Genomic DNA, 27,500 nt, shown 5'->3' with positions numbered 1-27,500 from the left:
GCGATTATCTCCACAGCAGTAGCGACTCTAGAGTCATATATATATGTGAGAGAAAACTAAGGTAGCGACTCTAGAGTCATATATATATGTGAGAGAAACCTTTAGCAGCGAATCTTAGAGTCATATATATATGTGAGAGAAACTTAAGCGTAAGCGACTCTAGAGTCATATATATATGTGAGAAACCAAGCGAAAGTAGCTGACTCTAGAGTCATATATATGTGAGAGAAACTAAGCGAGTAGCGACTCTAGAGTCATATATATGTGAGAGAAACAAAGTAAGCGACTCTAGAGTCATATATATTGTGAGAGAAACAGTTTGCAGTAGCCAACTCTAGAGTCGAATATATGTGGTGAGAGAAACTAGTGACGCGACTCTAGAGTCATATATATGTGAGAGAAACAAGCGGTAGCGAATTTAGAGTCGATATATATGTGAGAGAAACTAAGCGGTAGTAGCGACTCTAGAGTCATATATATATGTGAGAGAAACTGAAGCAGCTAATCTAGAGTCATATATATGTAGAGAAACTAAGCTGTGAGCGACTCTAGAGTCATATATATGTGTGAGAGAACCAAGCGAGTAGCGACTCTAGTCCATATATATGTGAGAGAAACAAAGCGAGTAGCGACTCTAGAGTCAATATATATGTGAGAGAAACTAAGCGAGTAGAGACTCTAGAGTCATATATATGTGAGAGAAACAAAGCGGGACTCTAGAGTCATATATATGTGAGAAACTAAGCAAGTAGCGACTCTAGAGTCATATATATGTGAGAGAAACAGCGAGTAGAGACTCTAGAGTCATATATATGTGAGAAAACAAGTAGTAGCGACTCTAGAGTCATATATATGTGAGAGAAACTACAGTAGCGAACCTAGAGTCATATATATGTGAGAGAAACAGTAGCAGGAGACTCTAGAGTCATATATATGTGAGAGAAACTAAGCGAGTAGCGACTCTAGAGTCAATATATGTGTGAGAAACAAAGCGAGTAGCGACTCTAGAGTCATATATATGTGAGAGAAACTAAGCGTAAGTACGACTCTAGAGTCATATATATGTGAGAGAAACTGTTAGCAGCGACTCTAGAGTCATATATATGTGAGAGAAACAAAGCTGTAGTGACTCTAGAGTCATATATATGTGAGAGAAACTAACAGCGGGGCGACTCTAGAGTCATATATATGTGAGAGAAACAAAGCGATAGCTCTAATCCTAGAGTCATATATGTGAGAGAAACTAAGCCGAGTAGCGACTCTAGAGTCCAAATATATGTGAGAGAAACTAGTAGCAGCGACTCTAGAGTCATATATATGTGAGAGAAACAAAGATAGCAGCGACTCTAGAGTCATATATATGTGAGAGAAACTAGTTGTGAGAGACTCTAGAGTCATATATATGTGAGAGAAACTAAGCTGAACGACTCTAGAGTCATATATATGTGAGAAACAAAGAGTAGCGACTCTAGAGTCATATGTGAGAGAAACAAAGTGAGTAGCGACCTTAGAGTCATATATAGTGAGAGAAACTAAGGAGTAGCGACTCTAGAGTCACATATATGTGAGAGAAACTACGAGTAGCGACTCTAGAGTCATATATATATATGTGAGAGAAACTAGGTAGTGCGACTCTAGAGTCATATATATATGTGAGAGAAACAAAGCGAGTAGCGACTCTAGAGTCATATATATATGTGAGAGAAACTAAGCGGAGTAGCGACTCTAGAGTCATATATATATGTGAGAGAAACTAAGCGAGTAGCGACTCTAGAGTCATATATATGTGAGAGAAACAAAGCAGTAACGACTCTAGAGTCATATATATGTGAGAGAAACTAAGCAGTAGAGACTCTAGAGTCACATATATGTGAGAGAAACAAAGCGTAGTAGAGACTCTAGAGTCATATATATGTGAGAGAAACAAAGCGAGTAGCGACTCTAGAGTCATATATATGTGAGAGAATCTAAGTAGCAGCAACTCTAGAGTCATATATATGTGAGAGAAACTAAGCCAGTAGCGACTCTAGAGTCATATATATATGTGAGAGAAACTAAAGTTAGTAGCGACTCTAGAGTCAATATATATGTGAGAGAATCTAAGCAGCGAATCTAGAGTCATATATATGAGAGAGAAACTAGTAGGCGACTCTAGAGTCATATATATGTGAGAGAAACTGCGTAGTAGCGACTCTAGAGTCATATATATATGTGAGAGAAACTAAGCGAGCGGCGACCTAGAGTCATATATATATGTGAGAGAAACAAAGCGAATAGCAACTCTAGAGTCATATATATATGTGAGAGAAACTAAGGTAGTAGCAACTCTAGAGTCATATATATGTGAGAGAAACTAAGCCGCAGCGCACTCTAGAGTCATATATATGTGAGAGAAACTAAGCGGTAGCGAAGTAAGTCTATATATATGTGAGAGAAACAAACGCAGTAGCGACTCTAGAGTCATATATATGTGAGAGAAACAAAGTAGTAGCGTAATTTGAGAGTCATATATATGTGAGAGAAACTAAGGAGTAGCGACTCTAGAGTCATATATATGTGAGAGAAACAAAGTAGCGAATCTAGAGTCATATATATGTGGAGAGAAACATGTAGTAGCGACTCTAGAGTCATATATATGTGAGAGAAACAAAGGCAGTAGAGACTCTAGAAGTATATATATGTGAGAGAAATCTTAAGTGATAAGAGTACTATATTGTGGAGAGAAAATAGTGGAGCTGACATAATGTAGAGAAATAAAAGTATGTGAGAGAAACTAAGCGAGTAGCGACTCTAGAGTCATATATATGTGTGAGAGAAACAAAGCGAGTAGCGACTCTAGAGTCATATATATGTGAGAGAAACAAAGCGAGTAGAGACTCTAGAGTCATATATATGTGAGAGAAACAAAGCGAGTAGCGACTCTAGTCATATATATGTGAGAGAAACAAAGCGAGTAGAGACTCTAGAGTCATATATATGTGAGAGAAACAAAGCGAGTAGAGACTCTAGAGTCATATATATGTGAGAAACAAAGCGAGTAGAGACTCTAGAGTCATATATATATATATGTGAGAGAAACTAAGCGAGTAGCGACTCTAGAGTCATATATATATGTGAAAGAAACTAAGCGAGTAGATTCGAGGCGAGTCGAGCAGGTACCATGTAATGGAAAAACGCCATAAATGTATCAGGAGAGAGAGTTTTGGGGTGACCTTGTAGCCCCTATCTGTTCAGACAGACAGTGCTCACATCATGTTCCAGACTTTGTGATTCTCACTTAGTTAGAATCAGAATCTACATGTGGGAATGAGAGAAACTCCCTTTCAGCATTGTGTGAGAAACTTAAAACAGAAATAAATAAGACAAAAATATATAAAGAATCACGCTTAAATGTAAATTTGCCATTACAGGTCGACATTTTCAACGCTTATTTTTCGATCCCTCACGTATTTCTGATGTATAAAAAAACAAACAAACTTGGAAACGGGTCAAATTTGATAAATCGCTAAACTTAATGATTAAACATTTCGATAAAATACGATTTCAGTGTCACTTTTAATTTTTTATAGATTTATTTTTGGGGCATTTCTGCCTTTTTTGTAATGAATAGGACAGCTCAGATATGAAAGGGGGGAAGACCGTCAGATTCGAACGCTGCACCTTCTGCGTGGAGATTAAACCTCCTACGAACGTGCGCCTGCTCTACCAACTGGGCTAACCGGCCACTTCAGTGTCACTTTTAACCTGTCTGTTGTTTTGCGCTGTTTATATAAACAAAGGAATATCTTTCAGGCTTTTTTTAATATACCGAGCTGAAGATGTGAAAGGGGAGAGAGAGGGGAATGGCATGCAGCAAAGGGCCTCAGGTCGGAGTCGAACCTACGGCCGCTGCGACAAGGACTGAGCCTATCCAGGCGCCCTGGGAAAACTCTTTTAATCTGAACTGTTTGTGTGTTTCAGTGTGTTGCAGAAAACGTTTTGCTCATAGAAGATATCGACACTGAAGTCGTCACTAAGTAAGTAACAACGGAGTATTTCTACACTGTGCGAGTACTACTTTTACTTTAGGAGAAGATCTGAATACTTCTACCTTTCAATGCGATGATGGCTCTCCAGACAACAACGTTTAGCTCAAAAAATATCAAGACTCTTGTTGAACAAGATGTTATAACTGTCTGTCTGTGTGTCTGTCTGTCTCTCTCTCTCTGTGTGTGTGTGTGTGTGTGTGTGTGTGTCTCTCTCTCTCTCTCTCTCTCTCTCTGTGTGTGTCTGTCTCTCGCTCTCTGTGTCTGTGTCTCTCTCTCTGTGTCTCTCTCTCTCTGTGTGTGTCTCTCTGTCTCTGTCTCTCTCTCTCTCTGTATGTGTGTGTGTGTGTGTGTGTCTCTGTTTGTGTGTGTGTGTGTGTGTGTGTCTCTGTGTGTGTGTGTGTGTGTGTCTCTGTGTGTATGTGTGTGTGTGTGTGTGTGTGTCTCTGTGTGTGTGTGTGTGTGTGTGTGTGTGTGTGTGTGTAGGCTAGCCGACCAGATGCGTCTGATGACGTTCCCTCAGTGGTTTGAGCTGCTGAAAACCGTCTTTGAGAGTTTCCTTCTCTTCCTGCAGAAGATCAAGGTGAGTCGAAACACATATATATATATATATATACATACATACATACATACATACATACATACATACATACATACATACATACCTATGCTAAAGTTGACTAAAAAGAGGAATAAAATCATCTTTTGGAAATTGATCTTAATGCCTTAATTAAAAAATTAGGAAAAGTCCAACCTTTAAGGACACCAATTTTCTTTGTGAATGAATAATGTCTCGTAAATTAATGTTCTTCTTAAAATACAGGGGGCATAAGTCAGTCCACCCCTATGTTAAATTCCCATAGAGGCAGGCAGAGGTTTATTTTTAAAGGCCAGTTATTACATGGATCCAGGATACTATGCATCCTGATAAAGTTCCCTTGGCCCCCCCCCATCATCACATACCCTTCACCATACCCCACATCATCACATACCCTTCACCATACCCCCACATCATCACATACCCTTCACCATACCCCCACATCATCACATACCCTTCACCATACCCCCACATCATCACATACCCCTTCACCATACCCCCCACATCATCACATACCCTTCACCATACCCCCATCATCATCACATACCTTCACCATACCCCCACACTACATACCCTCACCATACCCCCCATCATTACATACCCTCACCATACCCCACATCATCACATACCCTTCTCACCATACCCCCATCATTACATAACCCTTCACCATACCCTACACTCATCACATACCCTTCACCATACCCCCCATCATCACATACCCTTACCATACCCCCACATCATCACATACCCTTCACCATACCCACATCATCACATACCCTACCAACCCCCCACCCCTTCACCATACCCCACACATCACATACCCTTCACCATACCCCACATCATCACATACCCTTCACCATCCCCCACATCACATACCTTCACCATACCCCCACATCATCACATACCCTACCTACCACACACACAAACACCAACCACATCACACAACTACCATACCCCCACACACACTTCACCATCCCCCCCACACACAACCCACCATACCCCCCACCACACCCCTTCACCCTCCCCCCAACAACCCCCCACACCACACCATCAACCACACAACCCCCCAACCCCACCACTCACCATACCCCACACACACAACCCCACCATACCCCATACAACACATCCCAACCCCCACACATCACATACCCCACCCACCCCACAACACCACCCCCCCCCACACACCCACCAACCCCCACCACCCACCATACCCCACATACATACCCCCAACCCCCACCACCCACCTACCCCCACCAACACCCCACCCACACCCCCAATCAACCCCCTACCCTACCCCACAAACAAAAACCACACCACAAACAACCCACACACCCAAACCAAACACCCTTACCCCAACCCCACACACCAACACATACCTTCACCAACCCCCCCACACACCCACCCCCCAACCCCCACACCACACAACCAACACACACCCCCCCACCCACTCCCCCCACACCTCACCCCCAACCCCCACAACAACACACCCACATACATACCCCCAAACACACACAACAACCCCCCTTACTCACACCACAACCACAACACCACAACCCCCACACAACACCACCAACCCCCCCACACCCCCAACCCACCCCCCACACAACACAACCCCCACACACACAACCCCACCAACCCCCCCAACAACCCCCCAACCCCACAACACCCACCCACCACACACACACCCCCAACCCACACAACACCCACCAACCACCCCCCCAACAAACCCCCAACCACACACACAACAACAACCCCCACCCACAACTACCCCCCACCACAACCCAACCCCCACACCACAACCCCCCCCCCACCCACAACCCTTAACACACCCACACACACACACCTCCTACCCCCCCACAACACAACCCCCCACCACCCACACACACACCTTCACTATAATCACACTCATCACATACCCCTTCACCATACCCCCCACATCACATACCCTTCACATACCCCCACACATCACATACCCTCACCATACCCCACCACACACACCCTCTCACCATACCCCCACAACATACCTCACCTACCCCCCACACACACAACACCATCCCCACATCACAACAACCCCCACAAATCACCATACCCCTACCACACATAATCACACCCACCATCACACTTACCCACCCCCACACAACAACCCTCCACCCCCCCACACATCACATACCCTCACCAACCCCCCACACACACATACCCCTTCACCCAACCCCCACACACACATACCCACACTCCACACAATTCACAACCCCCACCATCACAACCCTCATACCCCACCACACACACCCTCAACCCCACACAACCCCATACCCCCACCCCCCCAACCCCACACACACCCCTCACCTCAACCCCCACATCACACATACCCTCCAAATACCCCCTACAACCCACATACCCTTTCACCATACCCTCACACATCACATACCCCTCACCAACCCCCCCACACACATACTTTACTAACCCCTACACATCACATACCTTCTAATTACTACATCATCACATACACCTTACCCTATACCCCCACATCATCATACAACCCTCCACCTCATATCCCCCACATCATCACATATACCCTTCAATTATTATACCCTACATCATCACTCTTTCACCATAGTAATATTGTAACTGTTCTGAAGTATACCGATAGTCATATATATGTGAGAGAAACCAAGTTGCAGTAGCCACTCTTAGAGTCATATATATGTGTGAGAGAAACAGTGTTTTAGTAGCTTAATTCTAGAGTCATATATATGTGAGAGAAACTGCTTTAGTAGCCACTCTTAGAGTCATATATATATGAGAGAACAGTTTAGTAGAGACTCTAGAGTCATATATATGTGAGAGAAACTAAGCTGCAGTAGCCACTCCTTAGAGTCATATATATGAGAGAAACAAAGTTTAGTAGCTTACTCCAGAGTCATATATATGGAGAGAAACAAAAGTAGTAGCTTAATTCCTAGAGTCATATATATGAGAGAAACTAAGCTTAGTAGCACTCTAGAGTCATATATATGTGTGAGAGAAACAAAAGCCAGTAGCTGCACCTAGAGTCATATATATGAGAGAAACAAAGTTTAGTAGAGACTCCCAGAGTCAAGTATATATGTGAGAGAAACAAAGCTTAGCATGCACTCTAGTCATATATATGAGAAACAAAGTTGTAGTAGAGACTCTAGAGTCATATATATGAGAGAAACAAAGCCAGTAGAGACTCTAGAGAGTCATATATATGTGAGAAACAGTTTTCTAGTAGAGACTCTAGAGTCATATATATATATATGTGAGAGAGAAACTGCTTGTAGCTTAATTTTAGAGTCAAGTATATATATATGTGAAAGAAACTAAGCTTAGCATTCAGAGGCGAATGTAGCAGGTACCATGTAACGGAAAACGCCATAAATGTATCAGAGAGAGAGTTTTGGGTGACCTTGTAGCCCCTATCTGTTCGTAGACAGACAGTGCTCACATCATGTCTCCAGACTTTGTGAGATTCCCCACTTGCTAGAATCAGAATCTACATGTGGGAATGAGAGAAACTCCTTTCAGCATTGTGTGAGAAACTTAAAACAGGAAATAAATAAGACAAAAATATATAAAGAATCGTGCTTTAAATGTAAATTTGCCATTACAGGCTCTATTATTTCAACGCTTTATTTTTCGATCCTCAATGTGATTTCTGAGTATAAAAACAAACAAACTTGAAACGGGGTCAAATTTGATAAATCGCTAAACCTTATAGATAACATTCTCGGAAAAATAATGCATTTCAGTGTCACTTCTTTAATTTTTATAGATTTTATTTTTGGGGCATTTCTGCTCTTTTTGTAATGTAAGAATAGGACAGCCTTAGAATGAAGCGGAAGACTGTCACATTCAAAGCTGCACCTTCTAAGTGGAGATTAAACTCTCCTACTTAATCGTACGCTCTACGGCAATTACCGGGCTAACCGCCACTTCAGTGTCACAATTTTAACCTTGTCTGTTGTTTTGGCGCTGTTTATATAAACAGCAGAATATCTTTCAGGCTTTCTTAATATACTAGTGAGTCAAATGATGTGAAAGGGGAGAGAGGAATGGCATGCAGCAGCGGGCCTTGGTCGGAGCCTAACCCACGGCCGCCAAGCGTTAAGGACTGTGCCTATCCAGGCGCCCTGGGAAAACTTCTCTTTATCTGACTGTTTGCTGTGCTTCGTTGCTGCAGAAAACGTTTTGCCCATAGAAGATATACGACACTGAAGTCGCCATTTCAAGCAAGTAACAACGTGAGTATTTTCACACTGTGCGCAGTACTTTTACCTTCTTAGAGGTATGATTGACATCACTTTTGCTACCTTTCACGCGAATGGCGATGGCCTCCGACATGCCCAACGCTTAGCCCAAAGTCCATCAAGACTCTTGTTGGTCAAGATGTTATAACCGTCTGTCTGTGCCCTGTCTGTCTCCTCTCTCTGTGTGTGTGTGCGTGTGTGTGTGCGCGTCTCTCTCTCTGTGCCTGTCTCATCGCTTCTTGATCTGTGTCTCTCTCTCTCTCAGTCCTCTCCTGTGTGTCTCTGTCTCTGTTCTCTCTCTCTATGTATGTGTGTGTGTGTGTGTCCCTGTTTGTTGTGTGTGTGTGTGTGTGTTCCTGTGTGTGTGTGTGTGTGTGTCTCTGTGTTGTGTGTGTGTGTGTGTGTGTCTCCTGTGTGTGTGTGTGTGTGTGTGTGTGTGTGTGTGTGTAGGCTAGCCGTAATATGTGTGCAGCTCTGATATCTTCCCCTGTGGTTTGAGCTGCTTGAAAACCGGCCTTGCGTTCCTCTCTCCCGTAGTCAATGGCTTGAGTCAACACATATATATATATAAAAAAAAAACATACATACATACATACTACTACTACTCTACTACTACTAAGCATACCTGCTAAAGGATAAAAAATAACAAATCCTCTTGGAAATGATCCACTGCCCTTAAATTAAAAAAATTGGAGGAAAGTCCAACCTTTATGGACACCAATTTCTTTGGAATGAATTAATTTCTATTAATGTTCTTCTTAAAATGGGCATAGTCAGGTCTCACCCCATTGTTAAATTCTATAGAGGGTGGTTTATTAACCTTCTCCCCCCCCCTCTCCCTACCCCTACATCCTACCCTTCTTCACCCCCCCTCACCACCCTTTCCCCTCTCCTACCTCACCTTATTCCCCTACATCCGCCCACTCTTCTGCCCTACCCCCCTCCACCCCCACCTACCCCCCCTCATCTACCCCTCACCATATTCCATCTTACTACCCTCACCACCCCTACTTCCCCCCCCCTCCCATCTCCTACCCCTCCTACCCTCCCCTACCCCCTACCCCCCACCTCTTACCCCCTACCCCACTCCTCTCCACCACCCCCACCACCTACCCCTCACCTCCCCCCCCCTCCCCTCCTCCTACCCTCTCCCCTACCCCACACATCATCACTACCCTCTCATACCCCATCATCCACCCTCATCACACCCTCACCACACCCCCTATCATCCATACCCTTCACCATACCCCCCATCATCACACATACCCCTTCACACCTACCCCCTCCTACCCTTCTTCACCATACCCCCATCCACCTTCACCATACCCCCCCATCATCATACATACCCTTTCCCCATCCATCATCCTACCCTCACCATACCCACATCATCACTACCCCCTCAATTCTACCTCCCCTCTCACCCCTCACCTATACCCCTCATCATCATCACTACCCTCACATACCCCCATACATCACATACCCTTCACCATACCCCACATCATCACATACCCCACCATACCCCCACATCATCACACCCACCCTTCACCTAACCCCCATCATCACTACCCTCACCATTCCCCCATCATCATCACATACCCTTCACCATACCCATCATCACTACCCCTTCACCATACCCCCCATCACATACCACACCCTTTCACCCACTCTCCCTACCCCTCCACCTACCCCCTACTCTCCTCCCTTTCACCATACCCCCACAATCATCACTACCCCCCCCCCCCCCCACTTCCCTCACCCTACCCCTCTCCTACCCCTTCACCATACCCCCCTCTCCACCCCCCATACCCTCCACCTACCCCCACATCATCCTACCCCACCTACCCCCACCATCCTACCCCCCCCTACCCCATCATCTCATACCCTTCCACCATACCCCCCACCATCACATACACCCCTCCCTAATTCCCCCATCATCACATACCCTTCCACCATACCCCCATCATCATACATACCCTTCACCATATCCCCCCCCCCCCTCCCCCACCCTCACCCTTCACCCATACCCCCATCATCACATACCCTTCTGCACCAGAACCCCCCTCATCCCACCCCACCAATCCCCCATCATCACTACCCTTCCCCCCCCCCTCCCCCCCCCCCCCCCCCCCCTCCCCCCCCCCCCCCCCCCCCCTATTTCCTACCCTAATCATCACATACCCTCACCTATCCCCCCCTCCTACCCCTCCCCACCATACCCCCACAACTCCCCTTTCACCTACCCACCTCACTACCCCCACCATACCCCCCATCTCACTACCCCTTCCCACCTACCCCCCCATCTCCTACCCTTCCCTTACCCCCCCACCCCTCCACCTACCCCCCATCCTACCCCACTATTCCCCCCCTCCCTACCCTTCACCATACCCCCACATCACATACCCTTCCACCTACCCCTCTCTACCCTCTCACCCATACCCCCCATCATCACATACCCCACCCATCCCCCCTCCTACCCTCACCTCCCCCTCTCTACCCCTCACCTACCCCTACTTCTCCCTACCCTCTCCCGTTCCCCCTCTCATCACTACCCTACCATACCCCCACACCATCACTACCCTCCCATACCCCACATCATCACATACCCTTCACTCTACCCCCACATCATCATCACATACCCTTTCACTTATACCCCCCACATCATCATCACCCTTCACCATACCCCACATCATCACATACCCTTCACCATACCCCCCACTCACCACCATACCCCTCACCATCCCCCCCATCACTCACATGCCCCCTTCTACTCATACCCTCACATCATCACATACCCTTCTTCCACCATACCCCCCCTCATCAATATACCCCTTCACCATACCCTAACATCATCACATACCCTTCACCTATACCCCCCATCATCACATACCCTTCACCATACCCCCCACACCATCATCACATACCCCTTCAATTATCCCCCATCATCACATACCCTTCACCTACCCCCACATCACCATCACATACCCTTCACCATACCCCCCACATCATCACATACCCTTCCCACCATACCCCCCATCATCACATACCCTTCTCACCATACCCCCACATCATCACACACCTCATCTACCCAAATCATCACACCCCTCCAACCCTACCCCCTTCCCCACTCTACCCCCACACATCATACACCCTTCACCCCTACCCCCACATCTTCCTACCCCCACCTACCCCACACTCACTACCCCTCTACCAACCCATACCCCCCATCATCACATACCCCTTCACCATACCCCCCACATCACATTCACCTTCCCCCCATCCCTCACACATACCCCTTCTTCACCCAATACCCCACCATCCCAACATCATACCCCTTCACCATACCCCCAATCATCACACATACCCTTCACCAACCCCCAATCATCACACCCCTCACCATACCCCCCCCACCCCCCCCCAACCCCACCCATCAACCCCCTACCCCCTCATCACATACCCTTCACCTCATACCCCCATCATCACACCTCCCTTCTCACCTACCCCTCATCATCACATACCCCTTTACCATACCCCCACATCACATACCCTTCACCTCCCCCTCATCATACCCCACCATACCCCCCACATCTCACATACCTTCCACATACCCCCACATCATCACATACCTTCACCATACCCCAACATCACATACACCTTCCCACCATACCCCCATCATCACATACCCTCACCATACCCCCCACATCATCACACATTCCCACTCCCTACCCCACATCATCACATACCCTTCACTCTACCCACACCTTACCAACCCCACTCACATATCTACCATACCCCACCTCACCCACCCCCCACATCATCACATACCCTTCTACCATACTCCCTCACATCATCACATACCACCTCACCATACCCCCCATCATCACCTCCCCTACTACCCCCCACATCATCACACATACAATTCCCCCATACCCCCCCATCATCACATACCCTTCACCTACCCCCACATCATCACTCTACCTACCCCCATCATCACATACCTCCACCATACCCCTACATCACTCACTCCCCTACCATACCCTACATCACACACCCTCACCATACCCCCAAATCATCACTCCCCTAACCATACCCCCACATCATCACATACCCTTCTCACCAAACCCCCACATCATCATCACATACCCTCTTCTACCCATAACCCCCACATCATCACATACCCTTCACCATACCCCCACACTCACCATCCCTTCACCATACCCCCACACATACCCTAATATACCCCCCACATCACTCTTCTACCATACCCCCCACCATCATCACATACCCTTCACCCATACCCCCACATCACATACCCTTCTTACCATACCCCTACATCATCACATACCCTTCTCACCATATCCCTACATCATCACATAACCTTCACTATACCCCCCACATCATCACATACACCTATATCCCTACATCATCATATACCCTTCACCTCCCACACATCATCACATACCTTCACCATACCCCCTACATCACACCTCACCTATACCCCCCACATCATCACATACCCTTCACCATACCCCCCACATCATCACCCTTTTACCATACCCCACATCACTCCCCCCCATACCCCACACTCCCCTTCCCTACCCCCTCACTCTTTCACCATAACCCCACAATCACATAATCCCTCACCATACCCCCCATCAACATACCCTTCACCATACCCCCCACATCTCACTCCACCCTCACCCATATACCCCACATCATCACATACCCCTTCACCTATACCTCTACATCATCACATACCCCTTTCACCATACCCCTACATCACACATACCCTTCTACCATAACCCCCCACTCATCACATACCCTTTCACCATACCCCTACATCATCACATACCCCTTTCACTATACCCCCCCTCTAACATACCCTTTCACCATACCCCCCCCATCATCACATACCTCTCACCATATCCCCACATCATCACATACCCTTCACCATACCCCCACATCTCAATACCCTTCATCATCCCCCACATCATCACATACCCTTCCCCTACCCCACATCATCACATACCCCTCCTAACCATAATCCCTACTCCATACCCTTCACCATTCCCCTACATCATCACATACCCTTCACCATACCCCCCAATCATCACTACCTTATACCCCCCACATCATCACATACCCTTCACCATACCCCATCATCACATACCCTCTACCATACCTACATCATCACATACCCTTTCTATACCCCTACATCATCACATACCTCTTCACCATAATCCCACTCCACCCTTCACCATACTCCCCACATCATACATACCCTTTCCACCTATACCCCACATCATCACACACCTTCACTCATACCCCCACATCATCACATACCCTCTCACCATAACCCCATCATCACCATACCCTCTACCATATACCCCACATCATCACATACCCTTCCAACCCATACCCCCACTCATCAACCCTCTACCATACCCCCACATCACACATACCCTTCACCACATACCCCCCCATCATCACATACCCTTCACCATATACCCCCACATCATACACATACCTTCTTCACTCATACTCCCCCACATCATCACATACCCTTTCACCATACCCCCACCATCATCACATACCCCACCATACCCCCACATCATCACATACCCTTCAATACCCCCACACATCATCACATACCCCTTCACCATACCCCCACATCATCACATACCCTTCACCATACCCCCACATCATCACATATCCCTTCACCACAACCCCATCATCACATACCCTTCACCATACCCCCCCATCATCACATACCCTTCACCATCACCCCCCATCACATCACATACCCTTCAACCATATACCCCCACATCATCACATACCCTTCACCATACCCCCACATCACACATACCCTCACATACCCCCAATCATCACATACATACCCTTCACCATACCCCCATCATCACATACCCTTCTACCATCACCCCCACATCATCACATACCCCTTCACCATACCCCCACATCATCACATCCCCACCATACCCCCAACATCACATATCCTTCACCCTATACCCCCACACATCATCACATACCCCTTCACCATACTCCCCCTCACATACCTCTACCCCCATCATCACATACCCCTTACCATACCCCATCATCACATACCCTTCACTATACCCCCCACATCATCACATACCCTTCACCATACCCCCACATCATCACATACCCCTTCACACATACCCCCACATCATCACATACCCCTTCACCAACCCCCCCACATCATCATCACATACCCCTCACCATACCCCCCACATCACATACCCTTCACCCCTTATCATCACATACCCCTTCACCATACCCCCATCATCACATACCTTCCAACCTCCACCATACCCCCATACTCACACATACTCTTCACCATACCCCCAACATCATCACATACCCTTCACCATACCCCCACATCATCACATACCCTTCATCATGCCCCCACATCACAACCCCTTCACATACTCCCCCACATATCAATCACATACCCTTCACCATAACCCCCCTATTATCATCACATACCCTTTCACCATACCCCCCACATCATCACACCCTTCACCATACCCCCAACATCATCACATACCCTTCACCATACCCCCCACATCATCACATACCCTTCACCATACCCCCCACATCATCACATACCCTTCACCATACCTAGAGATTGGCATGGGGTACTTTCCATAAAATCATCTCTCAATGCAAATCAAACCAGCTATTAGGCTAACTGAAATAAAACCATGGCAATGCATCAGGTGCTCATAAAGAAACTATACAAACAAATCAGCTTTACTTACTTACACCCCTGATTATAAAACACGACTGATTGCATCTTTTGATTTTCAGGCCACTCTGAGCGTGATCAAGAACGTGGTTCTGGAGGTTCTGGCGTCGAACCAGAGGAACCGGCTCCTGGAGGAGGCCAGGTCGGCTCCTTCGGTTCAGGAGTCTCCCGGCGGCTCGTCGCTGCTGCAGGGCGAGGCCGAGCTGGCCTACCTCACGCACGAGGGTCTGTTCATCAGCGACGCTCTGAACGAGGTCTCCAGGATCCAGCAGAGTCGGGCGGAGGCAGCCGGCAGCGACTCGGCGTCCGGCGCCACGGAGAGCTTCGTCAGCAGGGAGCAAAGCTTCATGTACGTTACTCAAGATTTCCTCTGCTTTTTCCTCTCCTCCTTTTATCGTTATTAAGATAAATACATGAGAAAAATACAATACAAATCGAATATACTAGAAAAATCAGCTGGACAGCTGTGAAGCATGTTTTTAAAAAAAAATATTTAATTTAAAGGTTTTCTGCAAAAGCATAACAGAACCACCACAAAGTAACCCTAACGTGTGTGTGCGTATGTTTAACTATATTCGTGGGGTCCAAAACATGGGAGTCCAGTATACTTCTGGGGTCCGGACAGCTTTGTGGGGCCAAAATGCTGGACCCCACAAGTTTAAAGGGCTGTTTGAGGGTTAAGACTTGGTTTTAGGATTAGGGATAGAATTAGGTTATGGTTAGGGTGAGGGTAAGGGTTAAGGTTAGGCATTTAGTGGTGATGGTTAAGGTGAGGGTAAGGGTTAAGGTTAGGCATTTAGTGGTGATGGTTAAGGTGAGGGTAAGGGTTAAGGTTAGGCATTTAGTGGTGATGGTTAAGCGTGAGGGTAAGGGTTAGGCTAGGCATTTAGTGGTGATGGTTAAGGTAGGGTAAGGGTTAAGGTTAGCGTATTTAGTTGTGATGGTTAAGGTTAGGGTAAGGGTTAAGCTTAGGCATTTAGTGCTGATGGTTAAGGTGAGGCGTAGGCGTTAAGGTTAGGCATTTAGTTGTGATGGTTAAGGTGAGGGTATGGGTTACAATAGACATTATTGTGTGATGGTTAATGTTAGGGTAAGGGTTAAGGTTAGGCATTTAGTTGGTGATGGTTAGGTTAGGCAAGGGTTAAGGTTGTTAGCATTTATTGTGATGGTTAATGTTAGGGTAAGGGTTAAGGTTAGGCATTTAGTTGTGATGGTTAAGGTTAGGGTAAGGGTTAAGGTTAGGCATTTAGTTGTGATGGTTAAGGTTAGGTAAGGGTGTTAGGCATTTAGTGGTGATGGTTAATGTTAGGGTAAGGTTACGGTTAGGCATTTAGTTGTGATGGTTAAGGTTAGGGTAAGGGTTAAGGTTAGGCATTTAGTTGTGATGGTTAAGGTTAGGGTAAGGGTTACGGTTAGGCATTTAGTGGTGATGGTTAATGTTAGGGTAAGGGTTAAGGTTAGGCATTTAGTTGTGATGGTTAAGGTGAGGCTAAGGGTTAAGGTTAGGCATTTAGTGGTGATGGTTAAGGTGAGGGTAAGGGTTAAGGTTAGGCATTTAGTGGTGATGGTTAAGGTGAGGGTAAGGGGCTAGGGAATGCATTATGTCAATGACGGGTCCCCACAAAGATAGTGAAACGTATATGTGTGTGTGTTTCTATCCGTTAACATTCACTGAGCTAAGTAAACTGAAAAACCTCACCACTCATGTTTGTTACAATGACTACACAGTTCTTTCTTGGGCGTTCCTTGAGAGTAAGTGTGTGTGTGTGTGTGTGTGTGTGTGTGTGTGTGTGTGTGTGTGTGTGTGTGTGTGTGTGTGTGTGTGTGTGTGTGTGTGTGTGTGTGTGTGTGTTCTGAAAGTCCTAGTTAAACAAGTTGACACCAGTCACCAACTGTAAATTGACAACGTATCAAAAATCAAGTTTAAAAAAAAAAAAACAGCATTTTAAGACGAGCTGTGAAGCATGTCGATTGTTTCGGCAGGTGAAGTTTCCCGGTGTCTTGTCTGTAAACGTGCGTTTGTGTTCAGGTCCGGTGACAACATGATGCCGTCCGATCTGGAGCTGAACCGCGTGATCAACAACATCCAGGAGCTGCTGCACACCGCCTCCGACGTCAGCCATGACCGCTGCGTCAAAGTCCTCACAGCCAGAGCCAAGGTACAATAACCGAGACGGTATCACTAAAATGCAACTGGTAGAGTTGGTAGGTCCAATGTTTTCAAATGTGTGTGTTTTGAGGTGGTGTGAAAATCCTTTACAGGAAACAGGAAACATCACTGCCTCAATCGCTGCCACAAAAAAGTTTCAAAGTGCCCATATTTTGTAAAAAAAAAATTACTTTTTCTGGGATTTCTGGGTTTCTGTTATTTTGTGTCTCTGGTGCTTCCACACAAAACCCATCCATGGTGTTCTGAGTGAGATCTGGTTTCTGAATGTGTCCTGCCTTCAGTCTCCTGGTGAGCTGGTCAACATCTGCACGGCTTTCTACGTCACTAGCCGAAACGAGCTGGCTAACCGTAACCGTTAGCATGCCAACGCTAGCATGCCAACGCTAGCATGCTACCTCAATAGTGCTCCCTGGTTTAGAAGAAGTCTCCCAGCTGATCCTGCCTTGTAACTGACCGAAGTTGGAGAAACAGCCTTTCTTTTACTGTCTATGGAGCTAGCTGACATGATCTACGATCTGAGCTACTGTACAGAAGAACAGAAGAAGAAAAGAGGTCTCACTCTGTAGCTAAAACAGAGACCTGAACACAGGGTGAAAAGAGGAGCTGCAGCAGTGAGAGAGAGCTTTGCAGTACAACAAAAATATGGTGTTTTTTGAAAATTAAACCATGTAAACCTATTCTGGTACAACCTTAAAGTGCCCATATTATGAAAAAAACACTTTTTCTGGTATTTGGGGTGTTCTTTTGTGTCTCTGGTGCTTCCACACATACAAACTTTGAAAAAAATCCATCCATGCTGTTCTGAGTGAGATCTGGTTTCTGAATGTGTCCTGCCTTCAGTCTCCTGGTGAGCTGTTCAAAATCGGCCTCGGACTGTGACGTCACAGTCCGAAATGAGCTGGCTAACCACAACCGTTAGCTCGTAGCGTTAGCATGCTACGTCGTTCTCAATAGCAAAGCACCGCTACAGCACACACAAGTTCACCCTAATCTACAAAAGAACTACTTCCATGTGCTCCCTGGTTTAGAAGAAGTCTCCCAGCTGATCCTGCCTTGTAACTGACCAAAGTTGGAGAAACAGGCTTTCTTTTACTGTCTCTAGAGTTAGCTAGCTGACATGCTCTACATCTGAGCTACTGAGCATGTGCGAGTGCAATCAAAGATAGTACAGAAGAAGATGAAAAGAGGTCTCACTCTGTAGCTAAAACAGAGACCAGGTGAAAAGAGGATCTGCAGCAGTGAGAGAGAGCTGTGCAGTACAACAACAATATGGTGTTTTTAGAAAATTAAACCATGTAAACCTATTCTGGTACAACCTTAAAATACAGTTATGAACCTGAAAATGAGCATAATATGGGCGCTTTACTCCTCATTTCCACAGCATGCATAACGGCTGTGGACCGGCTCCGCTGCGTGTCTGCTGCGTGCTCCGCTGTCCGTCAATACCCACCAGGTCCGGATTTGTTGCGGAACGGCTGCGGCCATGACTGACACCTGTAGTCACGAATTCACATAGACTAGAACCACAAAGCCAACACCAGTTAGTTTCCATCCAGAGGACTAGAGGGGAAACAGCTCTGTGCCGTGTTTTCAAGGTGTAGTAGCAGGGAGATATGATCGGCCGTGAGCACGGTGTGTTTTATTTTGTTTCTGTGCTCGACTTCCTGTACCCGCACAATCTGAATTGTGCTGAATTGCTGCGGAGCTCTCCGTCGTCCGTCAAAAATAGAAGGTCTTGCGTATATCTGCTCCGGAGGGCTGCGGACTGACTGAGCAGGGACGCAGACGTTTCGCAGTCTGTGGAAATGCACACATCGACTTTAATGGAAACCTAATGACTCCGGAGACGTTCCGCATCCAGTGGAAATCGACGGTTACAACACAATGTGGTTTTAAAAAAAAAAAAAACACAAGCACTGAACTGCCCGGGAGTTTGTGTAACAGTTTCTCTTTCTGTCTTTTAAAGGTCCCATGACATGGTGCTCTTTGGATGCTTTTATATAGGCCTTAGTGGTTCCCTAATACTGTATCTGAAGTCTCTTTTATATAGGCCTTAGTGGTTCCCTAATACTGTATCTGAAGTCTCTTTTATATAGGCCTTAGTGGTTCCCTAATACTGTATCTGAAGTCTCTTTTATATAGACCTTAGTGGTCCCCTAATACTGTATCTGAAGTCTCTTTATATAGACCTTAGTGTCCCCTAATACTGTATCTGAAGTCTCTTATATAGACCTTAGTTCCCCTACTGTATCTGAAGTTTTTATATAGACCTTAGTGGTCCCCTAATACTGTATCTGAAGTCTCTTTTATATAGACCTTAGTGGTCCCCTAATACTGTATCTGAAGTCTCTTTATATAGGCCCTTAGTGGTCCCCTACTATACTGTATCTGAAGTCTCTTTTATATAGACCTTAGTGGTCCCCTACTGTATCTGAAGTCTCTTTTATATAGACCTTAGTGGTCCCTAATACTGTATCTGAAGTCTCTTTTATATAGACCTTAGTGGTCCCCTAATACTGTATCTGAAGTCTCTTTTATATAGACCTTAGTGGTCCCCTAATACTGTATCTGAAGTCTCTTTTATATAGTCTCGAAGTGTCCCTGTATCTGGGTGTCTGGCCAATCCTTTGCGGTCGCTACACCTGTCTCTCATGGAGTGTGTTCTGTGGCCCATTGGCCCAAGTCACATGTCCTGCAGTAGCAAAGTAACCTGCTCCTATGCCATCCCAGCACAGAACGCGGCCATCTGAGCTTTCATTTCCTCAAAGGCAGAGCAGGATACCCAGGGCTCGGTTTACACCTATCACCATTTCTAGCCACTGGGGGACCATAGGCAGGCTGGGGGAACTCATATTAATGTTAAAAAACCTCATCATGTGACATTTTCATGCCATGGGACCTTTTAATATAAGTAAAGCTGCCTTCAAGTGCGGAAACCTTGAAATCTAACTGTCTGACAGAAAACAGTGATTGTGAAATATAAATCCCACTTGTGTTTTGTTGGAGGGTTTAACAACACAACAGGACGTCACACAAATGCTTTTTTTGGTCTGAATGTCCCGTAAGTAGAATGTGAAGACTTGATCTGATCTCTTGTATCGCCTCTGTCTCCCAACAGGACGGCTCTCTGGAGCGCCTGAGCTCGGCGGAGTTCGTGTGCCTCTCTCAGGCGGTGGAGGGTTTCGTGCGGGACACGGAGGAGCTGTGCGGCAGGCGCAGCGTCTCCCTGAGGGGGGCGCTGCAGAGCCAGGCCAACCGCTTCGTCCACCGCTTCCACGAAGAACGCAAGACCAAACTCAGGTTACCTGCAGCTTTACTTCAGTACAATAAACCAATAGAAACACTCTGTTACAGTCCAAGTCCTTCAGTAACCCTCTGAGTATAATCCGTAAAATGTAGTTCAAGTATTCCACGTACAAAATGTCCCCTCTGACTGTTTTTACTATTATCTATCTATATTCTAAAAGTATGAAATGGCGAATGAGAAGAACAGACTCAAGTACAAATTTAACTTTTAAGTACAGAGCTTGAGTAAATGTACTTAGTTACTTCGACCACTGATGTTTATGTGTGTGTTGCATGTGAAAAGGTTGAGGATCGTTGTTAAAGGAGCCCTGCCACACGTATTTCATGACTTTGTGGTAATGTCTGAAGGTCTACCATGGACTCTGTAACAATTTTGTGTGGAAAAAATGCCTTGGTTACCTTGTTTCAAGCCATTCTAGCGTGGTATGGAAGGCCTACAGGAAGACTGATTCCGACTGGCTAACAGCTAGCCAATGAGAGCCTGGCTATCAGTATCCTTTACCCAGCGCAACTGGGCGAGCTCATGAATTGTAATGAGCTCAGGCAGTATGATGTCAGACTGACCAGCTTTTGTGATTGGTCGGATTTCTCTGCTTATTTCTGTTCAGTGACTAGAGCTGACAGAGGAGCTAGCAGTTCATTTTCACATTCACCACATAACACACACACATATGGACCTCACAGATTTCAAAAAATGCAAGTAAAAACAGTTTTGTGTGGCAGGGGCACCTGTAAACTTTAGTCCACTCCAGGGTTAAGTCCCATAGCCCTTAAACTGCCTCCTTGACCTCCACTTTGCCTCATCACAGGAGGAAAGAGGCAACTAGGAAATGTGTGTTTAGAGGGATGAGACATCCTTTCCTCTGAAGCGTAACATGAATTCGTCAGCTGTTTGGGCAGAGTTAGCAACTCCTTAAGCTGGACGGCTTCCAGGAAGGCTTCTCTCATGTTTCCTCGCCTATAGCTCCTCGATGCTCGCTCCTTGATGCTCGCTCCTCGGGGCAGAAATAAGAGCTCTGAGACGACCTTCACCGAGGAGGGACAGAACAACTTCTAGTTCAGTAGAGGACAGAGGAGCTATCTAATGGACCTTTTTCACAGCAGACATTTTGACTTGTCATAGTAGGAAAAGCACAGCTGAAATTGATCACCTTAACGATGGCTCAATTTCATCAAGTGTCCCAGTAAGATATTTCAGTGAGTCAGCATGATAGGTAGGTAGGTAGATATTTATTGATCCAAAAAATGGATGGGAAATTACAGTGTTAACAGCAGCAAAATACTGTAATTTCCCATTTTTGGGATCAATGCACAGCACCAGGGCCTCTCCTAAGTGGAATGCAGCCATCATTAATGGTTTAATACCAGGGTCTCTCCTAAGTGGAATGCAGCCATCAGTAATGGTTTTGAATACACCTGTGCTTTTCCTACTTTGACATATCAATATGTCTGCCGTTAAAAAGGTCTATAAGGGGCAAGAGATGCAGCTCATGAATGCAGTGAAGGTGTGCGGGTGTGTGTGTGTTCTGACGTTGGTTTATGTTTTGCAGCCTCCTCCTGGACAACGAGCGCTGGAAACAGGCGGAGGTCCCTTCAGAGTTCCAGGACCTGGTGAACTCCATCGCTGATGGACGAATAACACTACCGGAGCGTAAAATCCCAGGTACCACGCCCCCAACAAAAACCCAAACTACCTACAGAAATCCACACCCTACAACCTTTTGCGTCTGCTTTATGAACTACCCAAGTAGTCTGTCAACTCGGGCTATCAAAATCAGCCTAAAATAAGGTTAGAATATTCCATAAAAAAAAGAAAAACCACAAAGGTTTGAATATATATTTGAATATCTATTTTTGTGCATTATGTCCATTCAAAGGCTTAACTAATGCAACAGGAGACATATCTACTTGTAAAGGTGTATTTATCTTAACATTAACAGGTCTTAAGAAGAGATCTACATACCTACAGATTACAGATCTTTTTCTTTCTCGTGTCTCCCAGCGTTGGCTTGGACAGACCTGTTTGAAGACAAAAAAGTGCTCCATAAATACATTGAAGTGGTCATATTACGCTTTTTGGCTTTTCCCCTTTCCTTTATTGTGTTATATATCTTCTTTGTGCACGTTTATAGGTTTACAAAGTGAAAAAGCCCAAAGTCCCCCCCCAAAGGGACTTACCATCTCCAACAGAAAACACTGTTCACAAACTGCTGTCAGGGCACGCCCTCATACTCTGCTTCTGACTGGCTAGTAGTCCTTACCTAGGTACTGTCAGGGCACGCCCTCATACTCTGCTTCTGACTGGCTAGTAGTCCTTACCTAGCTACTGTCAGGGCACGCCCTCATACTCTGCTTCTGACTGGCTAGTAGTCCTTACCTAGCTACTGTCAGGGCACGCCCTCATACTCTGCTTCTGACTGGCTAGTAGTCCTACAGGTACTGTCAGGGCACGCCCTCATACTCTGCTTCTGACTGGCTAGTAGTCCTTACCTAGCTACTGTCAGGACACGCCCTCATACTCTGCTTCTGACTGGCTAGTAGTCCTAACCTTGTTACTGTCAGGGCACGCCCTCATACTCTGCTTCTGACTGGCTAGTAGTCCTTACCTAGGTACTGTCAGGGCACGCCCTCATACTCTGCTTCTGACTGGCTAGTAGTCCTTACCTAGGTACTGTCAGGGCACGCCCTCATACTCTGCTTCTGACTGGCTAGTAGTCCTACAGGTACTGTCAGGGCACGCCCTCATACTCTGCTTCTGACTGGCTAGTAGTCCTACAGGTACTGTCAGGGCACGCCCTCATACTCTGCTTCTGACTGGCTAGTAGTCCTTACCTAGGTACTGTCAGGGCACCCTCATACCTTGCTTCTGACTGGCTAGTAGTCCTACAGGTACTGTCAGGGCACCCTCATACTCTGCTTCTGACTGGCTAGTAGTCCTTACCTAGCTACTGTCAGGGCACGCCCTCATACTCTGCTTCTGACTGGCTAGTAGTCCTTACCTAGCTACTGTCAGGGCACCCTCATACTCTGCTTCTGACTGGCTAGTAGTCCTTACCTAGGTACTGTCAGGACACGCCTCATACCTGCTTCTTCTGACTGGCTAGTAGTCCTTACCTAGCTACTGTCAGGGCACGCCCTCATACTCTGCTTCTGACTGGCTAGTAGTCCTTACCTAGCTACTGTCAGGGCACGCCCTCCTCATACTCTGCTTCTGACTGGCTAGTAGTCCTCACGTAGCTACTGTCAGGGCACGCCCTCATACTCTGCTTCTGACTGGCTAGTAGTCCTTACCTAGCTACTGTCAGGGCACGCCTCATACTCTGCTTCTGACTGGCTAGTAGCCCTTACCTAGTACTGTCAGGGCACGCCCTCATACTCTGCTTCTGACTGGCTAGTAGTCCTTACCTAGCTACTGAGCATGTGCGAAGAAAAAAGATGGAACAGAAGTGTGATGCCTCACTCTGTAGCTAAAACAGAGAGCTCAACACACAGGGTGAAAAGAGGAGCTGCAGCAATGTGCAGTACAACAAATATATGGTGTTTTTTGAAAGTTAAACCATGTAAACCTGTTCTGCTACAACCTCTAAAATACAATTTATGAACCTGAAAATGAGCAGAATATGAGCACTTTAATAAAAAGGGCGCCTATGTGGATTCATTCCCCTTCAGTCTTCACAGAGACAAAAGACATATGAGCCGTAATCAACAATCTGCTCAGGAATCATCTCATCTCGGAGCAAACAGAACTTCAGTATTTGGGAAGATTTGCTGCTTTTCGGCTGTGACACGTTGGGTTTCTGTGTGCAGGTCCAGAGGACAGGAAGCCCACCGAGTTCCTGCTCGTCAACGGGCAGAAATACGCCGTCATCGGGTACGTGACTTCCTCCGGGGAAGGATTCAACATTTCAGTTGAATTAATCACACAGACAGTATTAGTCAGAATCAGTGAGGAGTTTATTGCCACAGTAAGTTAGACGTACCTCGGTGATTGGTTCACACACACACACACACACACACACACACACACAAACAAACAAACAAACAAACAAACAAACACACACACACATTAAACAATAAGAAATAAACGATAAGCACAGACACGGAAACCAATATATACAGTACCAGTCAAAGGTTAGGACACACTTTCCCCTTCACATGAAAGAGAGAGTGTGTGTGTGTGTGTGTGTCTGTCTCTCTTTGTGTGTGTGTCTCTTTGTGTGTGTCTGTGTCTGTCTCTCCCTGTCTGTGTGTCTCTCTCTTTGTGTGTGTCTGTGTCTCTTTGTGTGTGTGTGTGTCTGTCTCTCTCTTTGTTTGTGTGTGTCTCTTTGTGTGTGTCTCTCTCTTTGTTTGTGTGTGTCTCTTTGTGTGTGTCTCTCTCTTTGTTTGTGTGTGTCTCTTTGTGTGTGTCTCTCTCTTTGTTTGTGTGTGTCTCTTTGTGTGTGTCTCTCTCTTTGTTTGTGTGTCTCTTTGTGTGTGTCTCTCTGTATGTGTGTTTGTGTGTGTCTTTGTCTCTCTTTGTGTGTGTGTGTGTGTGTGTGTGTGTCTGTTTGTTTTGTGTGTGTGTGTCTCTCTCTGTTTGTGTGTGTGTGTCTGTGTGTCTCTCTCTTTGTGTGTGTGTCTGTCTGTGTCTCTCTTTTGTGTCTGTGTCTTTCTCTTTGTGTATGTGTGTGTGTGTTTAATCCCTCCGCTGTTTTAGAGACAGTCATGCGAAAAACCGTTGGTATATGTGTGTGTATATATATATATATATATATATATATATATATATATATATAATAGGAGGATGCCCTATACACAATGCTCATAAATCAGACTAATTTGTGTTTGTGACCGTCGTCTTTCTGCTCCTTCAGGACGGTTCTGCTGCTGATCCGGATCTTTCTGGAATACTGTCAGTGTGTCAACGACATCCCATCCATCGCCACCGACATGCTGACGCGTCTGTCGGACCTCCTCAAGGTCAGAACCACCAGACCACACTCAGACCACGTCCAGGTCCAAACCCCGACAGTCCCAGCAGAGCACCGGCACATTCTTAATCCAAACGTATTACTCAAAGGTCCGCCTCTTGGTTTTTATTCCAGGTTGGGAGGTCTGGAACGATTAGTCTATATCGGCCGCGTTTCATTTCTGCGATTGTTCAAGCGCCGCTGGAAATTCGTCCGGATGTCCCGTCCCCTTCCTCTGTCTTTGTGTTGGCGTTCTAACCTCCAAATCCCTGCGGGCCCCTCGCAGGTTTTGATCCAGCCCGCATTTTAAATTAGGTTCACAATAAATTTAGGCCGACCTAGTTTTTGTCGCTTTTTCTTAGTATTCTTAGTCTTTCTTAGTATTTGGTGCTTTTTCTGAAGTTTTGGGCTCTTTTTACGATGTTTTTTTGCCACTTTCTGATGATTTTTAAAAATTTCAAGACAATTATGACGCTTTTTTTTTTCGGCCTTTTTCCAACTTTTTTGGCGCTTTTTTCATCGTATTTGTCGCTGGCTGAGGAACTTCTTTGCTGAAAGTTTTTGGGGCTTTATGAGGCCCAAAATGTAAGTCTGCACTATATGACGCATGCAATTTGTTGCTTTTTTTTATCTTTTTTGTTGCTTTTTTCTTTGATGGCTAACTCACTTTTTTGGGGGCTTTATGTCGACCAAACTGTAAATCAGAATATATGAGACATGCAATAATCCAGTAAAAGATCCTTGACTTTTTCGATTAAATAAAAGCATGTCAATAAACTCTACATGTCTGGCCCTTGATGGGATTCTCATTTTCCAGTGTGGCCCTCTGGGAAACTGAGTTTAACGCCCCTGGTTTAAAGAAATGTCAATAAACCAGAGCAGAGTTGTTCTCCCATCCAGGAATGCTGTGTGGACTCGCCAGACCTTCCTCCGCAGCTCAGTGGAAGAAGGTCTGGCAATGCGGGACTAGGGACGATTGGCAAGAACAGAAATAACATTGAATCAACTTAATTATAACTTTTAAGCAACATACATTCAAGTTGAGTAATCGTGTTTTTTTCGGTTCAAGTTTTGCGCCGATAATCCAACAGATGAACTACGTGCCGTTACACCACTACTTGTATATTCAGCGTTACCAACAACTTATTGATCAATGAAAAATGTATTTAGAAAATGTTAAATATGATGTACTGTATTTAATTTAATTTGTAAACTTTCTTTTTTGATACAGAGGAGTTATCAGGAATTTTACGTTTCTCCGCCATGTTTCATTCATAAAATAGTGATGCCATGGCAGCAGGAAAGCAGAGAATGATAGCAGCTAGCAGCTAACAGCTAGCAGCTAACAGCTAACAGCTGACCTGATGACAGCAAGGGTCCCAGGTTAAGAGGTCCCGGAG

The 27,500-nt window shown here is 45.9% G+C and overlaps 1 protein-coding gene across 3 annotated transcripts in view; it reads left to right on the top strand.

Annotated features, from left to right (window-relative positions):
- vps54 (VPS54 subunit of GARP complex) overlaps positions 1 to 27,500 on the top strand; it is a 67,486-nt gene that overhangs the window by 31,835 nt on the left and 8,151 nt on the right. For all 3 annotated transcript variants that reach the window (XM_039803634.1, XM_039803641.1, XM_039803626.1), the window contains 8 exons: positions 3,961 to 4,016; positions 4,512 to 4,608; positions 15,738 to 16,024; positions 17,705 to 17,834; positions 20,964 to 21,145; positions 22,702 to 22,814; positions 24,959 to 25,022; positions 26,005 to 26,110. In XM_039803634.1, coding sequence (XP_039659568.1) covers positions 3,961 to 4,016; positions 4,512 to 4,608; positions 15,738 to 16,024; positions 17,705 to 17,834; positions 20,964 to 21,145; positions 22,702 to 22,814; positions 24,959 to 25,022; positions 26,005 to 26,110 — 1,035 coding nt within the window. The remainder of the gene's footprint in view (positions 1 to 3,960; positions 4,017 to 4,511; positions 4,609 to 15,737; positions 16,025 to 17,704; positions 17,835 to 20,963; positions 21,146 to 22,701; positions 22,815 to 24,958; positions 25,023 to 26,004; positions 26,111 to 27,500) is intronic.

The sequence above is a fragment of the Perca fluviatilis genome, chromosome 1, assembly GCF_010015445.1.
Source record: "Perca fluviatilis chromosome 1, GENO_Pfluv_1.0, whole genome shotgun sequence".
NCBI classification, from domain to species: Eukaryota; Metazoa; Chordata; class Actinopteri; order Perciformes; family Percidae; genus Perca; species Perca fluviatilis.
The sequence above is the reverse complement of the archived record's forward strand: the minus strand, read 5'-3'. Positions and strand labels throughout refer to the sequence as shown.